Source organism: Delphinus delphis, chromosome 15, assembly GCF_949987515.2.
Source record: "Delphinus delphis chromosome 15, mDelDel1.2, whole genome shotgun sequence".
Taxonomy (NCBI): domain Eukaryota; kingdom Metazoa; phylum Chordata; class Mammalia; order Artiodactyla; family Delphinidae; genus Delphinus; species Delphinus delphis.
In genome coordinates this window covers 23055303-23078672 of record NC_082697.1, presented here as the reverse complement: position 1 = coordinate 23078672, position 23370 = coordinate 23055303, and the positions used below count along the sequence as shown (strand labels likewise).

Below are 23370 nucleotides of genomic sequence, written 5' to 3'. Positions count from 1 at the left end.
GATATAGAATTGTGGGTTTACAGTTTTTTCCTTTAAGTACTTTAAAGATGTTGTTCACGGTCCTCTATTGTTTCTGAAAGGAAGTTAGTAACCATTCATATTGTTGTTTCCCTGGTTGTAATGTGTTTTCTTTCTCGCTGCTTTCAAGATTTTCTTCTTTATCTTTGGTTTTTAGCAGTTTAACTACGATGTATTTAAATTTGTTTTAGTTTTGTATTTAACCTGCTCGAGATTCACTGAGCTTGAATATGAAAATTGATTTATTTCATCAAATTTATGTTAGACCTTTAGATACTGTCCCACAGGTCACTGGGACTCTGTTGTCTTTTTTGTTTTCATTTAGTTTTCTCCCCTCATTTTCAGATGGAAAACTTTTTTTTTTTTTTTTTTGTGGTATGTGGGCTTCTCACTGCTGTGGCCTCTCCCGTTGTGGAGCACAGGCTCCGGACACGCAGGCTCAGCGGCTCAGCGGCCATGGCTCATGGGCCTTACCGCTCCACGGCATGTGGGATCTTCCCGGACCGGGGCACAAACCCGTGTCCCCTGCGTCGGCAGGCGGACTCTCAACCACTGCGCCACCAGGGAAGCCCGGTTTTACTTTTTAAGTTGTATTTTTTAAAATGAGGTTTAGCAGTTTTTCATTTTTTCTTTTTGCTGTACGCGGGCCTCTCACTGTTGTGGCCTCTCCCGTTGTGGAGCACAGGCTTCGGATGCGCAGGCTCAGTGGCCATGGCTCATGGGCCCAGCCGCTCCGCGGCACGTGGGATCTTCCCAGACTGGGGCACAAACCCGTGTCCCCTGCATCGGCAGGCAGACTCTCAGCCACTGCGCCACCAGGGAAGCCCCTTCATATGTTTATTGAATATTTTTATTTATTTATTTTTGTGAATTGTCTTTTCATATTCTTTGCCCACTTACCCTAGGATTATTTGTTTTTGTTATTGATTTGCCAAGTGTCCTTTGTATATTATTATTATTATTAGTTAATTAATTTATTTTTGGCTATGTTGGGTCTCTGTTGCTGCACGTGGGCTTTCTCTAGTTGTGGCGAGTGGGGGCCACTCTTCATTTTGGTGCACAGGCTTCTCATTGCGGTGGCTTCTCTTGTTGTGGAGCGGGGCTCTAGGCAAGCAGGCCTCAGTAGTTGTGGCACATGGACTCAGTAGTTGTGGCACGCGGGCTCAGTAGTTGTGGCACACGGGCTTAGTTGCTCCGCGGCATGTGGGATCTTCCCGGACCAGGGCTCGAACACCTGTCCCCTGTATTGGCAGGCGGATTCTTAACCACTGCGCCACCAGGGAAGTCCCATACATTGGTGTCACTTTTATTTATTGTATTTCATAATACTGAAATTAAAAAATTTAAATCTACTTTCTTTTTTCCTCAGTATTTGAAATATATAGTTATGATCATAGTATGTGTATAATCAGTATTATTACATATGCATTTTCCCATATTATAAACTCCATATTAAAATCATTTTAATTATAATATAAGCCACCCTTTAAAGATCTTGATGAGATCAAAATATGTCTTCTACCCATGGCTCATGTTCCAAGGTTTGATTAACATTCATCTTTAAAAATTTGTTTATTTTGTAAAGTTTGACTTATCATTAATTGAAAGAGGTAGAATAGGGTAGAAGGGAATTAGTATAGGTAAATTCTCGTGTTTCCTAAATACCCATGAAGGCTGAAGGACTTGTAGGATAGCCCTCTTGTGGACTCAGCTATATTCTGAACTAAGGCAGATTTAATGGGGGGAAGACATGGCCTTATTGGAGAATTTAGCCAGAAAAAAGTTATGGGATCAAAACTCATGAAATTCTATTGATGACTTGGTTCTGGACCTGGGAAGTGTTCCTTTGATAAACCTGGGTGGTCTGTAACTTTCTTCCTTCACTTGTGTGGAGAGGATAGGCCCTGTAGTTCCCAGAGCAGAGCTTCCTGGGTATGTATGAGCCCAGAGGAAGAATGAAGAAACTTGTGGAGATTTGTGGGTCATGCATTGTTCGTGAAGATTTGTGGGTCACGCATTGTTCCTGGAGAATAATGTGCAGTCAAGCTTTTTGTGAGAGACTCAGGGAAATAGTAGCGGTTAAATGAAATTGTCTTCCTGTAGTTAGGGCCTGAAAGGTGTGAAGAGATGCTGCATACATGGATGTGGAAGCTCTGGTTGTGTATCTTGTTTTGCTCAGTTCGGTTAGAGTGTCCTGTTGACCTGCTATGTAATAGGCGCTGTGCTAATAAGCATCAGTGGTGGCAGATCAGTCAGACTTAGTGCCTGCCTGGGAGGCATGACGTTTAAGCTGAATCTTGATGGATGTATAGCACTGTCCCATGAGTAACACATGAGGCTTAGGTATTCCAGTAGACGAAGCTATATGAATAGAGGATGTAGCACATCTCTTATTAGGCTATTTGAAATGGAGAGAAGGTAGTCAGTTGAATATTTAGTGATTCTGTATTTTGACACTACATACTTGTGACTTTACTTAATATAAGCTATCATGAAATCTATACACGTATATACTCATTTGTGTTATACTAAATATAAATCTAATTTATATATTTAATAATAAATGTAAGGTTTGAAATTCTTTGCCTTTCTTCTGGAAAGGCAAATTTCAAACATTAATAGTAATTTAAATTTGGTCCAGTGCTTAGGGCTCAGCGCTTTCACTGCTGTGGCCTGGGTTCGATCCCTGTTTGGGGAACTAAGATCCTGTAAGCTGTGCGCGTGGCAAAAAAAAAAAAAAAAAAGAAAGATAATTTAAATTATAAATAGAAAATTTTACAGTGTTAAAAGGTTAATGACATTTAAATTTTTTTTAATAAGAGTTTTCTGTAAAGACTATGTGTCTACAGAATTGCATACTTTTGTTTGGATAATTTCAATTTAGATTGGAGGGGCAGATTTTCTTCTTTTTTTTAAAAAAATAAATTTATTTATTTATTTTTGGCTGTGTTGGGTCTTCGTTGCTGTGCGCGGGCTTTCTCTAGTTGCGGTGAGCAGGGGCTACTCTTCGTTGTGGTGCTTGGGCTTCTCATTGCGGTGGCTTCTCTTGCTGCAGAGCACGGGCTCTAGGTGCTCGGGCTTCAGTAGTTGTAACATGTGGGCTCAGTAGTTGTGGCGCACGGGCTTAGTTGTTCCGCGGCATGTGGGATCTTCCCAGACCAGGGATCCAACCCTTGTCCCCTGCATTGGCAGGCAGATTCTTAACCACTGCACCACCAGGGAAGTCCCCTTCTTCTTTTTTTTTTTTTTTTTTGGTCTTGATCAGATTCTGTGTAGTTAACATAAATGCAGTGGCAGAGCAGTTCTTTGAAAATAGTAAACTGAAAGTACTCAAGTATCATTCCTGGCTCATCCCTGGTGCCTTTATGTTGGTCTTCTGTTCCAGTGGGTCCAGAGTGTTATGCCTCAGCCATGTGAGCTTGTGGATACAAGGGCTCTCTCCTTTCTTGCTGAGCCTCCTCTCAGTGGCAGGGCTCCTCTCCTCAGCCTACTTTCTTTCCTGTGGGGGAAATTATTAGACTTGATGCACAAATTTGGTGGAAATTTAATCTCAGAATTTAGTAGTCCATGTTTTGGCATGGAAAACTCTCTATAACAGCCATGTCCCTTAACTCAGCAGACTGAGCTCTTCATTATGCTGTCTTAAGGGTGGTGTTACATTAGACATCACTTGAAATTGGAAATGAATTGTTCCTACGCCACTGGGAAATATGCTGAGCAGATGAGATGAGTGAGAGGACTAGGTCAGAGGCTAAATCCCAGTGCTTGTTTTAAAGTTTTCACACACATACAGTTTCTGTCTCATGTCAGTTAATTTAGCTGCATCTCTGGTTTGTGGAGAAGATGGAAATAAGTTAAAGTGAGGGTGGTACAGGTGAGTCTTGGGAAAGATGATAGGAAGATTTTTTGTTGTCTTGCTTCTTTGTGTTGCACGTAGGATTTTCTGGGGAATAATTTTGAAACCACTGCAACTAACTGAAGCACTTGCCCATTTTCCAAGAGAGTGTATAGTAATGGTAATGGTCCAATTACCTGGATCTTGAGCTATGAGGAGTAAAAGCAGCATGGATCCCATTGCTGTTCTCTTCTGGAGTAGCTGCTAAGCTATTTGCTTTCATGACTTAATGCCAGAGGGGAATGCAGTTGAAATTGTTCTACTTGGGTAAGCATTTGTGTATTCTGTAAAACAGAAATTAGAATAGATGTCTTTAGAAGTTGCAATCTCAGATTAGTCTCTAAATCTGGGCCCAGACTATTTGGTCATTCACAGATAACCAGGGCTGTTGGAAAATGGGCTGCCGTCCATTCATTCATTTCAGTCAGGGAATATTTAACAAGTACCTACTAAGTGGCAGACTCTCTTCTAAGCTGTGTCATTTGTGAATATTCTACATGAACCATAGAATGAACAAGAGAGAAGACCCAATAGAAGTACAGGCTTATTCAGCTAATTTTTTTTTTTTTAACTAAATACCTGTTAGAAATGGGGTACTACCACGAGGTGTAGCGTCCCATTGTTATGTTGTTAGTTATAAAATGAATAGGAAGTTATTTGTCACAATTATTAAATGTTTATAGATGATTTACTTGTAAATTAACCAGGTTAGTTTCAGTGTAATGCCTATAATAGTTCTTGCAAATGATTTATTCTTAAATTAACATGGTCCGGTTTAGTGTAATGCTTACGATAGTTTAGGTTTCAGACACTTGTGTTCTTCCATGTTTTCTTGGGTAGGAGAGTCATTGACCTATAGCCACTGTAGTTTGGGGAGTTGGGAGTGTCTGTGGTCTGTCATCAGACATATAGTGGTTGAACATTGGCTGAGAATTCATTGTTCTGGGGGTTAGAGAAATGAATGAGACATCTGGTCAATGTCCTTGTAGGTCTTTCTGTCCAGAGTAAGACTGCAGGTACCTGCATTACAAGAGAGACAGTTAAGGTGGTGTCATGAGAAATACTTAAAACTATGGGAGAGATAACTGACAGTGATAATGTGTGCCTGACACATGGAAGTTGAACTCAGGATTAGCTTGTTGAGCCCTTACTATATGCCTTGGAGCTGTGCTGTCAGCGAATGGGGCACTCTTGGTCTTAGTGTTCATTAAATGCTCTTTGGATCTGACTATGGAGAGAGGTGATATATAGGTTGGTGGTTTGGGGGCAGGGGTGGAAGAATATCGAACTTGCACAGGGCCTTGAAGGATGAGTATCACTTAGGTATTTGGAGACGGAGGCAGAGCAGTATCAACAGCATAATCATAGGGTGTTTTCTGAGACTATTAAGTGTGCTTTCTGACTTAATTGCAGGCTTCCTGAAGTGGGTTAAGGCTGAGCAGGTAAATTTCTGCCAAACTGAGGTCAGTTGCTTTGAGTTGCTTTTCTGTTTATGGAGCTATTGGAAATGCTTCGTTTGCAGGATAGGGAAATAGCCGTCAAATGTTCACTTGGATCTCTGTTGGTAAGGTTGCTTTCCTCCTACTTAGCTGTTCTGTGGCCTTAAGGCATTTTAAAGTATTTTTTAATGAATTGTTTGACAATAAGTTGCAGACTTTTACCCCTGAATATTTTGGTGTATATTTCCTAAAAAATGAGGGCATTCTCTTATGTTACCACAATTATCAAAATCAGGACCTTATTCAAACTCCACCAGGGATTTCATTGGCACCTTTTACCTCATTTATGGAAGTGATCTTGTCTTCATTCAGCACTTTCTTTTTTCGTAAGTTGCTTTTTTATATTCATAAATTTGTAGAGAAATCTAGAAAAGTACAAGAACAATGAAACTAACATTCATGTTTCCCACCACCCAGAACTGTTGGTATTTGGTCATGAGTGAGTGCCTCAGGTCCTTACTCTGGCCCGCAGTAACCTCTGCAGTTTCATCTTTCCTCAGTCTCTCTCCTTCCTGCTGCCTCTGCTCCAGCCACAGGCCTCCTTGCTATCCTGTAAGCACAGCAGGTACACTCTCACCTCTGGGCTTTCATTTAGCATGCTTATTATTATTATTTTTTTAATATTTTCTTGGCCGTGCTGTTGCGGCATGTAGGATCTTAGTTCCCCGACCAGGGACTGAACATGCGCCCCTTGCATTGGAAGCGCAGAGTCTTAACCACTGGACCACCAGGGACATCCCTCAGCACACTTTTATTGAATACCTTTTATTCCCAGCCAGAGCAAAATGGATCCATTGGAAAACTTATTTCATCAGTCAGTTAGTGGATAACATTTATCATCAGATCATTCATTCAGCAATTGCTTGAGCATTTCTTAGGTACCAAAACTTTGGAGGGGGGTGAGAGGAAAGCTGGAAGCATTAATGAAAACACAGAAAGATGAATAAGTTATCTCCTTGACCTCAGAGAGACACTTACAAGAATGGATCGTTCTGGGGCTTCTCTGGTGGTGCAGTGGTTAAGAATCCACCTGCCAACTCAGGAGACACGGGTTCGAGCCCTGGTCTGGGAAGATCCCACATGCCACGGAGCAACTAAGTCCGTGTGCCACAACTACTGAGCCTGCGCTTCTAGAGCCCACGAGCCACAACTACGGAGCCCAAGTACCACAAATACTGAAGCCTGCACGCCTAGAGCCCGTGCTCCGCAACAAGAGAAGCCACGACAATGAGAAGCCTGCCCACAGCAACAAAAAGTAGCCCCTGCTCATCACAACTGGAGAAAGCCTGCACACAGCAGCGAAGACCTAACACAGCCATAAATGAATGAATGAATGAATGAATGAATGGATTGTTCTGGATACTTCCAGTCGACTAGTGGTGAATAGCATTATTGATTGATCATTGTCCAGCTTAAGCATTTCTAGATCTGCCATAATGTTGACAACTTTTTCCAAACAAAATTTCAAGTATGTCCTAGTTTTTGATGCAGTGATTCTTTTCCAACATACATGATCAGATAAAGAATCTATTTGGAAAATAAAGGTGGACAGGTATTTTAATATTTTCTAAGATATTAAAAGTTAAATCACATCAGTTAATCATTAGTATTCTTCATTGAAAAACAACATGGCAGCAACTTAAGATCATTACAGACTGTGTGCACTTAGTATGGTCATCACTATTGAGTCATAAGGAGACAACAATGAAAGGTTTTATTTAATGATGCTTTTTAAAATTTAATTTTTCACAATTAGAACACTAAGGAATACTAATTCTTTATAAGTACTACTTCTTGATGAATTTTCACAACTACTCTGATGTAAAGGCAGTTAGGACCCTTATTTAAAAATTATTAGGGGGCTTCCCTGGTGGCACAGTGGTTGAGAGTCCGCCTGCCTATGCAGGGGACGTGGGTTCGTGCCCCGGTCCGGGAGGATCCCACGTGCCGCGGAGCGGCTGGGCCCACGGGCCGTGGCCGCTGAGCCTGCTCGTCCGGAGCCTGTGCTCCGCAGCAGGAGAGACCACAGCAGTGAGAGGCCTGCGTACCGTAAAAAAAAAAAAAAAAAAAATTATTAAGGCTTCCCTGGTGGTGCAGTGGTTAAGAATCCACCTGTCAATGCAGGGGACATGAGTTCGAACCCTGGCCTGGGAAGATCCCACATGCTGTGGAGCAACTAAGCCTGTGCACCACAACTACTGAGCCTGTGCTCTAGAGCCCGTGGGCCACAACTACCGAGCCCACATGCCACAATTACTGAAGACCTCGCGCCCAGAGCCTGTGCTCCGCAACAAGAGAAGCCACGACAATGAGAAGCCCGCGCACCACAACGAAGACCCAACACAGCCAAAAATAAATAAATAAATAAATTTATTAAAAAAAAATTATTATATGAAGAGTCATTTTGCTGGGTTTTTTTCCCCCTGCATATTTCAAAACCAATATATGCTAGGAAAAATTAAAACTAAGTAAAAGGGAAAAAAAAGGTGAAAAGTCCTCCCTTACTCTTCTCACTCTTGAAGGAACCATGGAACAGTTTGATGTGTGGTCTTCCATCCTTCCACACATGGTTCTGTGCATATGCAAACATACATATACCCATGTAGCTTTTTTTTAAAAATAAATTTATTTTTTTAAAATTTATTTTATTTTTGGCTGCGTTGGGTCTTCGTTGCTGTGTGCAGGCTTTCTCTACTTGTGGCGAGCAGGGGCTACTCTTCGTTGCAGTGGGCAGGCTTCTCATTGCGGTGGCTTCTCTTGTTGTGGAGCACGGGCTCTAGGCACGTGGGCTTCAGTAGTTGCAGCACGCAAGCTCAGTAGTTATGGCACATGAGCCCTAGGGCACACGGGCTTCAGTAGTTGTGGCGTGCGGGCTCGGTAGTTGTGGCTCACGGGCTCTAGAGTGCAGGCTCAGTAGCTGTGGCGCACGGGCTTAGTTGCTCTGCGGCATGTGGGATCTTCCCAGACCAGGGCTCGAACCCATGTCCCCTGCATTGGCAGGCGGATTCTTAGCCACTGTGCCCCAGGGAAGCCCCCCATGTAGCTTTTTAAAAACACAATAATAGGGGGCTTCCCTCGTGGCGCAGTGGTTGAGAATCTGCCTGCTAATGCAGGGGACACGGGTTCGAGCCCTGGTCTGGGAAGATCCCACATGCCGCGGAGCAACTAGGCCCGTGAGCCACAACTGCTGAGCCTGCGCGTCTGGAGCCTGTGCTCCGCAACAAGAGAGGCCGCGATAGTGAGAGGCCCACGCACCGCGATGAAGTGTGGCCCCAGCTTGCCACAACTAGAGAAAGCCCTCGCACAGAAACGAAGACCCAACGCAGCAAAAATAAATTAATTAATTAATAAACTCCTACCCCGAACATCTTCTTAAAAAAAAAAAACAACACAATAATAGAATCATATTCTTATATTAGTCAATGGCTTGTCATTTTAATTTATAGTATTTTTCCATGTCAGTTCATAGTTCTTTCACGATTACACATGACTTATTTTGTTGGGTGGGTATTCCATAATTTATTTAACTATCCACTGCTGAAAGACATTTAAGGTATTTCTAATTTTTCACTATTAATTCTCCCTGTTTTATAGAAGAGCCTAGTACTTGGCAAGAAGGGGTAACTTAGCCAGAGTTAGAGTAGCACATTTCCTAATAGCTGGGTCATTCTGACTCCCATCTTCTGACTGAGTACCTAATGCCATGTGATGAGATGCTGGGTGCTATATAAATCAAGTGATGTGAACACAGTCCCTGCCTTTAGAGAGGTTGCGCAGTATGTGACACAGAACTCGCGCTGCTCTCGGGGGCACTTGTTAAAGCAATGTGTATACTCTGAGTAAGAGGCTTAGTAGCGTGGCCTACTAAGAAGAGCAGTGTGTGGTACAAGTGATGTCAGTACTCCAGGCAGGGTGGTGCCTTTGGAATTCTTTAATTTGAGGTGGGGAGGAAGTGTTGATCTGGAAATTGAATGGTTTTCCTGGTGTTTCTTTTGGAACATGGGCTTAGTGGTGAGTACAGGACATCCAGAACGATTGCTGGGGGCGGGGGGGGGGGGGGGTTGTTGAGAACTCATTCACCAGGAATGTGTTATGTAAGTAAGCAGGAAGGAGGGCGGGATCATCCTCAGAAACATCCAGCGAGGCCCCTGGAGGCCAGGATGCTGCTGTTTTAGTCACTGTTTAGAGGTTGCTGTCCTGAGCTGGTGCCAGTCTTGGAATTTCTAACTTGGGGTGGAGTCATGATCTGAGAGATTGGTGTGAAGGAGGCTCTTGGGCAGCAGGAGGAAGAGCTGGGAAGGCAACACTATCTAGTCTAGAGCAGAAGAGGGGCGTTAGCTCCATGTGGAGCAGCTTTGGCATTTGAGGCAGCTCTGCCATCTTGTGGAATAAATGCTCAGTGATTTTTGTGAGGGCTGAGTGTGGATAGCCTTGGCAGGGTTGCTTTCCTCACACTTAGCTATTCTGTGACCTCAAAGTATTTTTTAGATGTATTTTAAAGACGTTTTTATTTTGAAATAATGTAAGACTTATTAAAAAATTGCAAAAATAATAGAAAAAATTCCTGTATATGTTCAACCAGATTCCTGCTTAGTTGCTGTGCACCATGTGGGATCTTCCCGGACCAGGGCTCAAACCCACGTCCCCTGCATTGGCAGGTGGATTCTTATCCACTGTGCCACCAGGGAAGTCCCTCTATGCATTTTCATAATAACTTTTTCCCCCTCTGTAACCATGCATGGGGTCATACAGTATGTACTGGGCAACTTCCTGTTTTCATTTAACAGTGTATCTTGAGATTATCCATATCAGTATCAGTAAGTACAGAGCTACTTCATTCTTTTAAATGAATAATTAGGATTACATAGTGCAGACTTCCCATAAATTATTTAACTGTTCCTCTGTTTATGGACATTTTGTTATTTTATTTTATTTTATTTTATTTTATTTTGCGGTACGCGGGCCTCTCACTGTTGAGGCCTCTCCCGTTGCGGAGCACAGGCTCTGGACGCTCAGGCTCAGCGGCCATGGCTCACGGGCCTAGCCGCTCCACGGCATGTGGGATCTTCCTGGACCGGGGCACAAATCCGTGTCCCCTGCATCGGCAGGCGGACTCTCAACCACTGCGCCACCAGGGAAGCCCCATTTTGTTATTTTTTTATTCTAAACATTTGACTGGACTAACTGTGAATATTTAAATATGTTTACATTTCTCTTTGGTTGCTTTTTGTTGCTTTGCAGCTGAGAAAGTTATTCCTTCACAGACCTGAAAAAAGTTTTATTCGTTATAGAATTTCAAGTACATGTCAAAAAGTATTAAAGTACTGGGGTCATGTGGTGTCTTTTTTGACAAGAATACCAACTGTATTAGGGGTCACTGCTGAGGAAACACAAGACGATGATCCTTATTCTCTGTCTGGAGAAGTGACAAACAGCACATCCAGGAGCAGATCCGCAGTGCTAAAGGTGGGGTGCAGTAGATAGTCATTTGTGCCAGGAGTTGATAGCACGTGGTCCCTGAGAGCCAGGGCCATCTGGATGCCTTCCTGCATTCGGAGTGAGCTGGTTCTGAGTGGAAGTAAAGACTTGGCTGAGGCAGTGAGGAATGGCAGGGAGCGGGCACAGCCTGAGCAGTGGTGCAAGCTGTGAGAGCATAAAGCAGATGCTGGGGCCAGCAATTGGCTGGGGTAGCTGCTGAGGGCTCATTGTGGATTAATTAATGGGAGATGAGTTTGGAAAGCAAGATGGTGCTTAGATTGACATGGGCTTAGAATTCCAAACTGAGTATTGCCAGCCAGAGTGAATACCATCATCATAGTCAATTCAGCTGTGAGGTTTTGAGGTACTGGCAGTGGGTATACAAAACAACTACTGAAGCCCGCATGCCTAGAGCCCGTGCTCCACAACAAGAGAAGCCACCGCAATGAGAAGCCCGTGCGCCACAACAAAGAATAGACCCCGCTTGCTGCAACTAGAGAAAGCCCACATGCAGCAATGAAGACCCAACACAGCCAAAAATAAATAAATTTAATAAAAGGGGGGGGTTATATAGGGCATTATTTCTAAGCCAAGTTTCAGAAAACATAGTTTAAAAACCTTTTTTATTATAAAGGTGATATATGCTTATCATAAAAGGGAAAGTATAAAGCATTGCCCCAGCAAATAGAAAACGAGAGAGCTGCTGATCCTACTCTGTGTTATCTATTGCTGTGTGACAATATTACTACAAACATAGTAGCTTAAAACAACATATTTATTTTCTCACAGTTTCTGTGGGTTGAGGAGTCTAGGCACAGCTTAACAGGGTTCTCTGCAAGGCTGAAATCAAGGGGCTGGCCAGGGCTGTGTTCTCATCTGAAAAATCTCCTGGGGAAGGGTCTGCTCCAGGCTCACATGGCTGTTGGCAGCATTCAGTTCCTTGCAGGCTGTCAGAGGTACAGTTTTATTATTTTTTTAAATACTCTTCTTCCTCCCTCCCTCCCTCCCTCCCTCCCTCTCTTCTTTCTTTCTTTTCTTTCTGTTTATTTATGGCTATGTTGGGTCTTCGTTGCTGCGCGCAGGCTTTCTCTAGTTGCAGTGAGCGGGGGCTACTCTTCCTTGCGGTGCCTGGGCTCCTCTTTGTGGTGGCTTCTCTTGTTGCGGAGCACGGGCTCTAGGTGTGCAGGCTTCAGTAGTTGCAGCTCGCGGGCTCTAGAGCACAGGCTCAGTAGTTGTGGTACACGGGCTTAGTTGTTCCATGGCATGTGGGATCTTCCTGGACCAGGGCTCGAACCCGTGTTTCCTGCATTGGCAGGCGGATTCTTAACCACTGCACCACCAGGGAAGTCCCGAGAGCTACAGTTTTTTAGTGGGCACTCTCAGTTCCTTGCCACATGGGCTTCTCCATAGAGTAGGTCACAACATAGCAGCTTGTTGCATCTAGCCCGCAAGGGAGAGTGCCTGCTAGTAAGATGGGTGTTACAATCTTACATAACATAATTATGAAAGTGACATGCTGTCACCTTTGCCTGTTCTATTAGAGGCAAGTTATAGGTCCTGCCCACGATTACACATGGGCATGAATACCAGGAGGCAGGATTATTAAGAAACATTTTATAGTCTGTTTCTACCCTTCCCCCCCAAAAAAAAGAAAAAAAAAGAGAACATTCCTTAGAGTTATGCCATTATTAAAAGCAAATGCAAATTCTGTGGACCATTTTACCCCTCATATACCAAGGTATAGTAGTAATTTGGGAGAGGCAAGAGCAGAGGGTGACTTGGGATTTTGAGCCTGGGAGCCTAGGATAGAACTCTATGCTTTGCCTCAATTCTTCCATACAAAAATCCTCAACATGAGGAAGAGCACAGCATTTAAATGATAATACCCATAACTACTTGCAAATACTGACTTCCATACTACTTTCTAAAACAAAAATAAATTGGTGTCAGTAGTTTACCCTCTATCCCAAGGATAGTTTGATTACCCCTGGCTTTTGAACCAGGCTCCCTGGAGGATTTTTTTTTTTTTTTTTAATTTATTTGGCTGTGCTGGGTCTTTAGTTGTGGCACGCGGGATCTTTGGTTGTGGCATGTGAGATCTAGTTCCCTGACCAGGGATTGAATCCGGGCCCCCTGCATTGGGAGCACTGAGTCTTAACCACTGGACCACCAGGGAAATCCTACTCCCTGGAGGATTTTATTTACATATTTCCTGCCCTTTGTCGCCTAGTAACTGCTCTCATGTTGACAAAGGACCATAGTATCCCTAGAGTGGATGATGTCATTTAGCTGGTGCCATCAGTGACGTATGTTCCAATGAACTGTCCTCCCATTGGGAAATAGACACTGCGTGTGAGACTTGCGATTTTTGTAGACTGTGGCCCAGCAGGCCCTTTTGGCAACCATTTCTCCTGGTTGCTTGACCGTGCTTCCATCACCATATTTCTTTTGTCACAGGAACACCATTCTGGGGAGGAGTGTAATATAATATATAACATAATTGTATTCTTTCTACTGTGAAATAATATGGGTATTATAACATGGAAGAATAGGAAAAAAAATCAATTTTTTTTACCTTGGAATCTCAAATGCAAAATGGGTACCATTGTTTATATTCTTACTATTCTAAACAAAAAATACACTATTTTATATGTTATTCTTATATATAATTTTGTTTTGCTAAAACTTTGTTTTGAGGGTTTTCTTTAGCATAGTTATGCTATGCATATTCTGTTTTAAAATTCTTCCTTTTAAAATTTAAAACAGGGTTTCCCTGGTGGCGCAGTGGTTGAGAGTCCGCCTGCCGATGCAGGGGACACGGGTTCGTGCCCCGGTCTGGGAAGATCCCACATGCCGTGGAGTGGCTGGGCCCGTGAGCCATGGCCGCTGAGCCTGCGCATCCGGAGCCTGTGCTCCGCAACGGGAGGGGCCACAACAGTGAGAGGCCCGCATACCGCAAAAAAAAAAAAAAAAAGTAAAACATTTTTACTGGTTGCATCATTTTGCTGTTCCTGTTGTGCTTTTATTAATTACCACTAACACCTCAGTGCTTGATTAATAAAGGGGGCAATTAGACGTTAAATTTTGTCAGGTCGTGCCCTGGTACATGGATCCCTGGCTGGGATTATGCATAACTTTGTTGGAAGCAAACAACTGTGAGGTCAGTGCCAACCCAGATGACGGCTAATGTTCAAGTAACCTATTGCAGTTAGTAATAGGCTTTCTCTTCTAATACCTCGTGGAATCATGTGGGAGCCTTGTGAAATAAGTATTTTTATTCCCATTTAATGATAAGGAAACTGTCTTGGAGAGGCTAACTCTCTTGTTTGAAGTAGTAGTACACTGAGATGAGTACTGTAGGAGTAAAGAATGGAGCACATTCCTCATTTCAATATTTTAGTATAAGGAATGAACAGAACTAACTGTAATACAAATAGAAAGGGACAGATACTACAGGATTTATTTTCCATGGAGTACTTATGGGAATTCAGAGAAGGCAGGATAGAATGTTTTTTGCTCAGAGACCAAGGAAAAAGCATCGTACAAGTAGGTGGCCTTTGAAGGCTGAACAGGGCTTGGTTTGCATGTGGGAGAGGTGTGCCAGAGGCCTGCACTGGCTGAACTGGCAGTTTTCATTGTGCATACAGAGGGCTTATTTGGCTGCCATATGGGAAAATTAGGATAAAATTGTGAAGTCTGGAAAATGCAATTTTTCATATCTCTAAAGAATTTGTTGGGTTCAGCTTGCAAGACCTTCATGAAAAAAGAAGCAGTTACTTAAGTCTTGGGGCGTTTGATCTACTTCTTCATTTGTGAGTCTGAAGTTACAGTTTTATTTTCTTTTTTAAATATTTATGTTATTTACTTATTTTCCTTTTTTTCTGGCTGTGCCAGGTCTTTGTTGCAGCGCGCAGGCTTCTCTCTAGTTGCAGCGTGCAGGCTCCAGGGCACGTGGGCTCTGTAGTTTGAGGCACACGGGCTCTCTCGTTGAGGTGTGCAAGCTTAATTGCCCTGCGGCATGTGGGATCTTAGTTCCCTGACCAGGGATTGAACCAGTGCTCCCTGCACTGGAAGATGGACTGTTTACCACTGGACCACCATGGAAGTCCCTGAAGTTACAGTTAATTGTGTAATTTATCAGATTTTGTCACAGGCTATTATCCACAATTAATTTATACCCTCTTTGCTGCTTGTCTCACCCTGATGCTTGTGTTGATTGTGTTTTCTCCACATTGCAAGGTAGGTTATATTTACCGGCTTATAATCAGCAGGGCTTGCATATCAATGAGTTATATATATACTTCACTGAGTTGAGTTTATGGGGGGAATCTTATTACTTCCTGAACTTCCGTGGTTGAAGATTCATAATTCTCAAGCCTTTCTTATTCCTTCAGACAAAAACCAGCAACTCATTTTGTCTTATTAACGTTGCCATCTTGAAAAGAGCTCTTGGTTTGGCCAGGGGCTTCATGACAGTGACACCAGGTAGTGTCTTTTCTCTTGGGGAGTTTATCTGTTTACCTGAGCCTCTTTGATCCTAGTACCACCTCTGAGGCAGGTGGCCACCTGAATGCCAAGCTTGTTTACCTTTGGAGGACCAGCTGTTTCCACTTTCTGCTTACCTGTGAGGAATCAATGGTTTTGCTTTTGGGGGTGAAGAGTTTTTATCCTGCGAAACGAAACGTATTTCCTTTTGAGAGGCTTACTGGATTGGTAGACTATCTGTCTTAATCCATTTGGGCTGCTGTAACAGAATACCATAGACTGGGTGGCTTATAAACAACAGAAATGTATTTCTCACAGTTCTGGAGTCTGGGAAGTTCAAGATCAAGGTGCCAGCCGATTCAGTGTCTGGTGAGGGCCAGCTTCCTAGTTCATAAACAGCTATATTCTCACAGTAACCTCACATGGAGGAACGGGCAAGGGAGAATTCTGAGGTCTCTTTTATAAGGGCGCTCGTCTTATTCATGAGAGCACTGCCTTTATGACCTAATCACTTCCCAAAAGCTCCGCCTCCAAATACCATCACATTGGGAATTAGGTTTCACCATATGAATTTTGGGGGTCTAGTATAGCACTGTCAGACTAGGTATATCTTTATTTCAGCAGATAGTTTGACCATATCACTTTTAAAATCTATCTATGGACAAGGAGGAAATAGATATATGAGTGCATTGGTAATCTGCACAGGTGCGGTTCAGTTGGTTCAGGTAACTCTACCCAGAGTGTACATTAATTGATTGGTGTCAGCCTGAAGCTTGTTCTGAAGGCTGTCCTCAGCTCTGTCCTACTGGATCTTTATCAACAGCTTGGATAAAGATCTAAGAATACATAGGATTACAGAAATGAGTTATAAAATTCTTGGACTAAAATAATAAGATGGAGTTTATTAGGGTTAAATGTAACTTCCAGCATATAATCTGATAAAACTTTTGGGGGAAATGGAAATGCACTTGTGTTTTAAAAAGACAAACAGGACAAAGTTCAGGATTTTGGTGGATCAAGCTTGGTGTACTGTCCAGCACCATGTAATATAATATTTTAAAAAATTTGGGGGAGGCTGAATTAGTGAAAGTAAGATGTCCTGAAAGGTGGGGGTAATAATCCCACTGAATGGCCATGCCAGGAATCTTGTGGTTGGTTTTGGATTTCACATTTCTAGTAGGATGTAGACAAAATTGAATGCTTACAGAGTGATGTGTCTCCCAGCCAGAGCTTATGAGGGCTGGTCAAAGGAATGTTTCACTCTGGTTGATAATTATAATATTGGGTTGGCCAAAAAGTGCCTTTTGTTTTTAAGCAAAAATAAAAGACACATTTTTCATTTTCACCAAGAACTTTATTGAACAACATACTCACCCTTATGTTCCACTATCTTCTGCCGTTTTTCAGGCAACTTCATAATTCCATCTTCCCCAAACTTTTTATCTTTTTGAGCAAAGAACTGTTCCAGGTGCCTTTTACAGTCTTCCAGGGAATTTTTCCATTAAGAGAATTTTGTAAAGACCATAATGGAAATCCGAAGGTGCAGTGTCTGATGAATATGGTGGATGAATCAGAACTTCCCAGCCAAGCTGTAAGGTTTTGCCTGGTCATCAAAGAAACAGGTGATCTTGCATTATCCTGATGGAAGATTATGCATTTTTTGTTGACTAATTCTGGACGCTTTTCGTCGAGTGCTGCTTTCAGTTTGTCTAATTGGGGGCAGTACTTATTGTAGTTAATCGTTTGGTTTTTCAGCAGGAACTCATAATAGAGGACTCCTTTCCAATCCCACCACATACACATCACCTTCTTTGGATGAAGACCGGCCTTTGGTGTGGTTGGTGGTGGTTCATTTTGCTTGCTCCATGGTCTCTTCTGTTCCCCATTATTGTATAGTAGGGGCCCCCAATTCCCGGGCCGCAGACTGGTACTGGTCCGAGGCCTGTTAGGAACTGGACCACACATCAGGAGGTGAGTGGCGGGCAAGCGAGCAAAGCTTTATCTGCTGCCCCCATTACTGCCTGAACCATCACCCCCCACCCCCACCCCAGGTCTGTGGAAAAATTGTCTTCCAGGAAACCAGTCCCTGGTGCCAAAAAGGTTGGGGGCTGCTGTTGTACAGTATCCACTTTTCATTGCCCGTCACAATTTGTTTTAAAAACGGAACGTTTCCATTATATTTAAGTAGAGAATCGCATGCAGAAATACTGTCAAGAAGGTATTTTTTGCTTAACTTATGTGGAACCCAAACATCAAAGCGATGAACATAACCAAGCTGGTGCAAATGATTTCCAGCGCTTGATTTGGATCTTTTGAGTATCTCGGCTATCTCCCTCATGGTATAACGTTGATTGTTCTCAATTAATGTCTAGATTTGATCATTGTCAACCTCATTTCAACTGGTTTGCCTTACCGTGGAGCATCATCTAGCGAGAAATTTCTAGCACGAAACTTCGCAAACCACTTTTTTTTTTTTTTGCGGTATGCGGGCCTCTCACTGTTGTGGCCTCTCCCGTTGTGGAGCACAGACTCCGGACGTGCAGGCTCAGTGGCCATGGCTCATGGTCCTAGCCGCTCCACAGCATGTGGGATCTTCCCGGACCGGGACACGAACCCGTGTCCCCTGCATCGGCAGGTGGACTCTCAACCACTGCGCCACCAGAGAAGCCCCGCGGAAACCACTTTTGACACGTTCGATCAGTCACAACACCTTCTCCATACACTGTACAAATCTTCTTTTGCGTTTTAGCTGAGTTTTTACCCTTCTTGAAATAATAAAGCATAATATGCTGAAAATGTTGCTTTTTTTTCCATCTTCAGTATTAAAAATGGCTACACAAAAATTGATCAGTTTTGATAAGGCTTTTGTTTAATGCATGCTGATATGACAGCTGTCACATACAGTCTAGCAAAATTGTTTCGTATGAAGTTAAAGACAAGTGCAACTAGAGCCATCTTACAGAAAAAACCGAACGAAACTTTTGGCCAACCCAGTATCTGTCTCTTGCCACATTCCATAAATGACATAAGCCTGTTTATCAAGATTATTTTATATTTGAAATAATATATATACATTCTTTTCTAAATATTCTTTTTTTAAACTTCTACCGGTCTTTATTAAAAGGAAAACTATTATCTGAAAACAAAGACCCAATGTAGTCTCAGGCTAAGTCTCATTGACAGAACCCCTCAAGCTACAGCCCAGGCACCTAATCTTGGCACTACAATGTTGTCCTTGACTCTGCCCTCTCTCTTCCCATCTCAAACTCTGGGGATTCGCTTCCTACCAGGATATTCCTCTCCAGCCAGGCAAGATATCTCAGCCTCCAGGACCCCACCCTTCCTGCCCGGATGGTGGCCACAGGGTCATCCCCCTATCCCCGCCCCCTACACACCCGGTCAAGGTGACTGCTACACACGCGGGGCCACACTCTCAAATCCAGATGTCTTCATTGTCTTGTTAGCACCCTGGATACACTTGAAACGTCTTTAAAGTCTCCAGCCCATTAACAATAGGGTCACTACAACAATAAGGCAGATGCAAACTCCTCTGAGCTCAGTGTGGTGGCGTACAAAGCTCCTAAAATCTGAGACGTAGGTTCTCCCACCCCACGTCACTCCCTGGGGCATAAGAACTACTACGCATCCCTCAGGCCTCAGCTCGAAGGTTTCTTCTCAAAGAAGCCTGCCCAGCACTCGACAGGCCGAGCCAGGCGCCCTCTCTTGGGGGCCCCGTGCCCCCTCAGTCTGGGCAGAGATGACACCCGGAGTCGGCAAGTGTGCCCGCCCCGGCCCCTTCCAGGGCCAGGGGCTCCTCGGGTGCAGGAGGGAAGCCGAAATGCGCGGTTACGGCGTCCACGTGCTGGGCCTGCGCGGGATTGGGTGCCTGCTCCTCAGATGGGAAGACTTTAACTCCATGACGATAGGAGTCCCCCGTTGGCCCACAGGCCTTTTTCCCGGTGCTTCCCGACGCCTAAATATTCTTTTCCATTCTAGTTTATCCCAGGATATTGAACAAAATGATAACTATATAGTAATAAGAGCTGATATTTATGGAACACTTATTATGTGCCAGATGTTTTTCTAGAATCTTTGCACGTAATTCATTTAATTCTTACACCTCAGTGAAGTAGTTACTGTTTTTACTATCTCCACTCTGCACATGAGGAAACTGAGGAGGCAGGAGGAGTAATTAGAGGAGGCAGGATTTGAACCAGGCTGTCCAGCTGCAGAGCCCACACTTTTAACCACCATCCTGTCTTTGCCTTATGCAAATGGCCTGTGTGTGTACACAAGGGTGCAAAGGTTTTGAATAGAAAGAGTGGCAATTCTTCATGGAATTGGTTCAAAGTTCTCATTATTTTTAACTTTTTTTTTTAAATTCAAAAGTATTTGTATTTTGGCATTCTTCTTTTCTATTATAAATAAGTTGATCACAAACAGGGCTTCAAACACAAGCCAAAGGATGGCTGAGTTTACTGTAGCTGAACTTGACTGCTGAGGTCCTCAGGTGATAGTAGGCAGCGTTGATGCTCTCTGACCTCCTCGGACCTTAGCTTTCTTCACACAGTGGTAAGTGGAGTTTTCTGCAGTGATTTTTTTGAAACAGTGTCAGATGGAAAGGGAACTGTTAGGTTCGACCATATGAAATGGCCAATATCTAATCTACAAAAACGGCAAATTCGTATGGTTCAACTTAATAGGCCGAAGGGGAGGAAATTCCACAGAAACTGTTTGTATTTTAAGAAAGAATTTTAGGATGTATTGGAGGTTTGAATTTTGAATTTCTTCACTGACTTTTTTGTTTTTCCTGTACAACTGTTTGTGTGAGAAGTATGTATTCCATTTCATTTCATGTTACTTTTTCTTAACTGTATCTGATTTGAACCTCTTTGTTATGTCTCTTGACATGGATAGAAAGTGATATAAGGCATTATGCTTTGGGATGTGTATGTGTATATAATTTGTTACTTGTTTAAATGCCTATGTAACAGAATCCATCAGATCATCAAGCCTACCAGTTTTATGTATGTATGTATGTATGGCTGCGTTGGATCTTCGTTGCTGCATGCAGGCTTTCTCTCACTGCAGCGAGTGGGGGCTACTCTTCGTTGTGGTGTGCAGGCTTCTCATTGCAGTGGCTTCTCCTGTTGCGGAGCACGGGCTATAGGTGTGCGGGGCTCAGTAGTTGTGGCTCATGGTCTCTAGAGCGCAGGCTCAGTAGTTGTGGCACACAGACTTAGTTGCTCTGCGGTATGTGGGATCTTCCCGGACCAGGGCTGGAACCCATGTCCTCTGCATTGGTAGGCGGATTCTTAACCACTGTGCCACCAGAGAAGTCCCAAGCCTACCAGTTTTATAATCATACCCTAGTGCTGATTTTGAAAGGTAGAGGATGATTCAGATTGAGCTTAATAATTTTTTTTTATTCCTTCTGATTATGGAATGGTACTTGAAAAAGTAATCATAATATTTACCAAAAGTTCAGCATGCTATTCACTTCTAATGGAAATTGTGTCATTGCATTTAGGAAGAATTTGATTCACTCAAGAAAGTTCTGTCCATTCAGGATATTCCTGGGTGACTTAATCTGTAGAGTGGGAGTGATTTGAGTTTATAGTGATTGCTTTCATTAGGGTGAGGGCATTGTGAAGGGAGTCTTCAATAAACTTAGTTTCTAACACTCATGAATTCCTTGTGACAGCATTACTTTTTGTCATTGATTCATGACAGACCATTGCCTTCGGTTTATTTGGTTTGGGGAGAGGGTATCAGACTTCTTTTTCTCTCTTTGAATTTGATCATTGAGTTCTCCAAGTTTTCCACATGCCTTCCAGCTCCATTCAGTTGGTTGTCTTTTTTTCCTCCTCTTTTCTGAATCCTCTTGATCAGAGTACACGGTAGTGAAATCTCAAAAGCGCAATACTAAAAGCTTTGTAATAGTTACTTTCCTTGTGCAAAAACCATTGTAAGATCCTTTCAGTTTCATAAAGAGATCCCACCAGAATATTCTCTAGTCTTGTCTACACAAAGGTATCGGGATGGTAGAAAGTCTGAATCTGGTCCAACCTATGAATAACAAGTGCTAGGTTGGATCCCTGATTTTTTTTTTTTTTTTAGGATTTTCCCTTGTTCTTCTGAAACCCTGAGAACTTGTGTGGCTGCTTTAAAAAAGAAAAAAAAAAGTTGATCTCTTCTTTCAAACGATGAATCACAGTTGAGTCTCTGTTATTTACCCTGAAGTTACACCATTCTTTCAAACAGCGGTAGTCATTGATGTCTCCGTCTACATATGCATGCTGCTCTCTCACTCTCTGTTGCCATGTGTTGTGTTAATGCATGTATTGTAATAGTTCGAATAAGCATGAGGGATCTTTTTTTTTTTTTTCAGTAACAAATACTTGTAAGAAAACAGATGATTTTGTGACATCTAAAGCACCAGCTGTCGACCTAGATCACAAGTTTAGGTGCAAGGTTGTGGATTGTTTAAAATTTTTCCGCAAAGCCAAACTGTTGCACTATCACATGAAGTATTTCCACGGAATGGAGAAGTCACCAGAGCCAGAGGAGAACTCAGGAAAGAGGCATGTCCAGACGAGGGGCTCTTCAGCTTCAGACAAGGCCAGCCAGGAGAGCCTGACCAGGAAGCGGGTCTCGGCCAGTTCCCCAAGTAAGCATTTTGGTTCTGGGTTGTATCTGTATCATGAAGGGCTGACACAGAAAGCGGGTGTTAGGTTGGTCTGGTCCAGTTGAGTCCCTCAAAATTGAAAATGACAAGTGATCCTCAGGAATTGCCTTGTGAAGTTGTAGCCTTCTTGGAGGAAGTAGAAATACCTGACTCTTATTCTTACCTCCACCTCTTGCTGCTCAAGTTAACCTTGACAAAGTCACTTAGCCTCTGAAGGTCTTGGTACTCTTGGTATGGAGTGGGAACAATCAAGGAAAGGGAGCTCTGTTAGAAGCCAGCAGGAGAACTAGTGCTCAGAACAGCATGGGTGCAGTCATCCCATCCCTGCTAACAGAACAGAAGAACTAAGAGGTGATGTGGAATTCTCCTTCTGGGTCCAATGTTGTCATAATTGCAACCGAAGATATTTTCTAACAACACTGTTTATTTTACATAGAAGCTACAGTGGTGGTAGTAAGGGTTACCATAAAATCTCATGTTCACGTCTTATTCTAAAACTTGCAGAAATTGAAAAATTACATGTTTCTTGGGAGTTTCAGAATAATTAATGAGTTTCCAGTAAATTCTACAAGCTTCCCAGCTTCGTTTTACCTGAAATTGTAACATCACTGTATATTTTTTGGCTTGAACTTCTCTGTTAAAATACATAGGCATTAGATGGTATATGGAACTCCTGGGACATCTGACAGTGTTCCCAAGGGAGTACAGAGTTGGGTTTCAGACAGCAGGTCAGGGCCATGCAGACTAAGGTGATCTCTGACCCTGTGAGAGGTCAGTTCTTAGCCAGGCTGTGAAGACATAATGTGTCAAGTGGCAGTTTCTTAGTCATATGTGCTGCATTATCCATTAGAAACATAATGTGAGTCAGCCTGTAACTTTTTCTTATAGCCACATTTTAAAACGTAAAAAGAAACAGGTGAAACTTCTTTCTTTTTTTTTTAATATTTATTTATTTGGCTGAGTTGGGTCTTAGTTACAGCACACAGGATCTTCGTTGTGGCACACAGGCTTCTCTTTAGTTTTGGTGTGTGGGCTCTGGAGCTCGCAGGCTCAGTGGTTGCAGTACATGGGCTCTCTAGTTGTGGTGTGTGGGCTTAGTTGCCCCGCAGCATGTGGGATCTTAGTTCCCCAACCAGGGAACAAACCCACGTCCCCTGCATTGGCAGGTGGATTCTTTACTACTGGACCACCAGGGAAGTCCCTGAAATTTCTTTTAATAAATTTTGTTAACTCAAAATATCCAAAATACTATTATTTCAGCTTGTAATCAGCATAGAAATTACTATATAATAAGCTATTATATATTC

At 42.9% G+C, this 23370-nt stretch overlaps 1 protein-coding gene across 6 annotated transcripts in view; it reads left to right on the top strand.

The window, feature by feature from the left end:
* Positions 1-23370, top strand: part of PHF20 (PHD finger protein 20) — a 133092-nt gene that overhangs the window by 67414 nt on the left and 42308 nt on the right. For 5 of the 6 annotated variants that reach the window (XM_069541473.1, XM_060030879.1, XM_060030878.1 and 2 more), the window contains one exon: positions 21767-22045. The exons of the other annotated variant lie outside the window; for it this stretch is intronic. In XM_069541473.1, coding sequence (XP_069397574.1) covers positions 21767-22045 — 279 coding nt within the window. The remainder of the gene's footprint in view (positions 1-21766; positions 22046-23370) is intronic. 6 annotated transcript variants of the gene reach the window in all.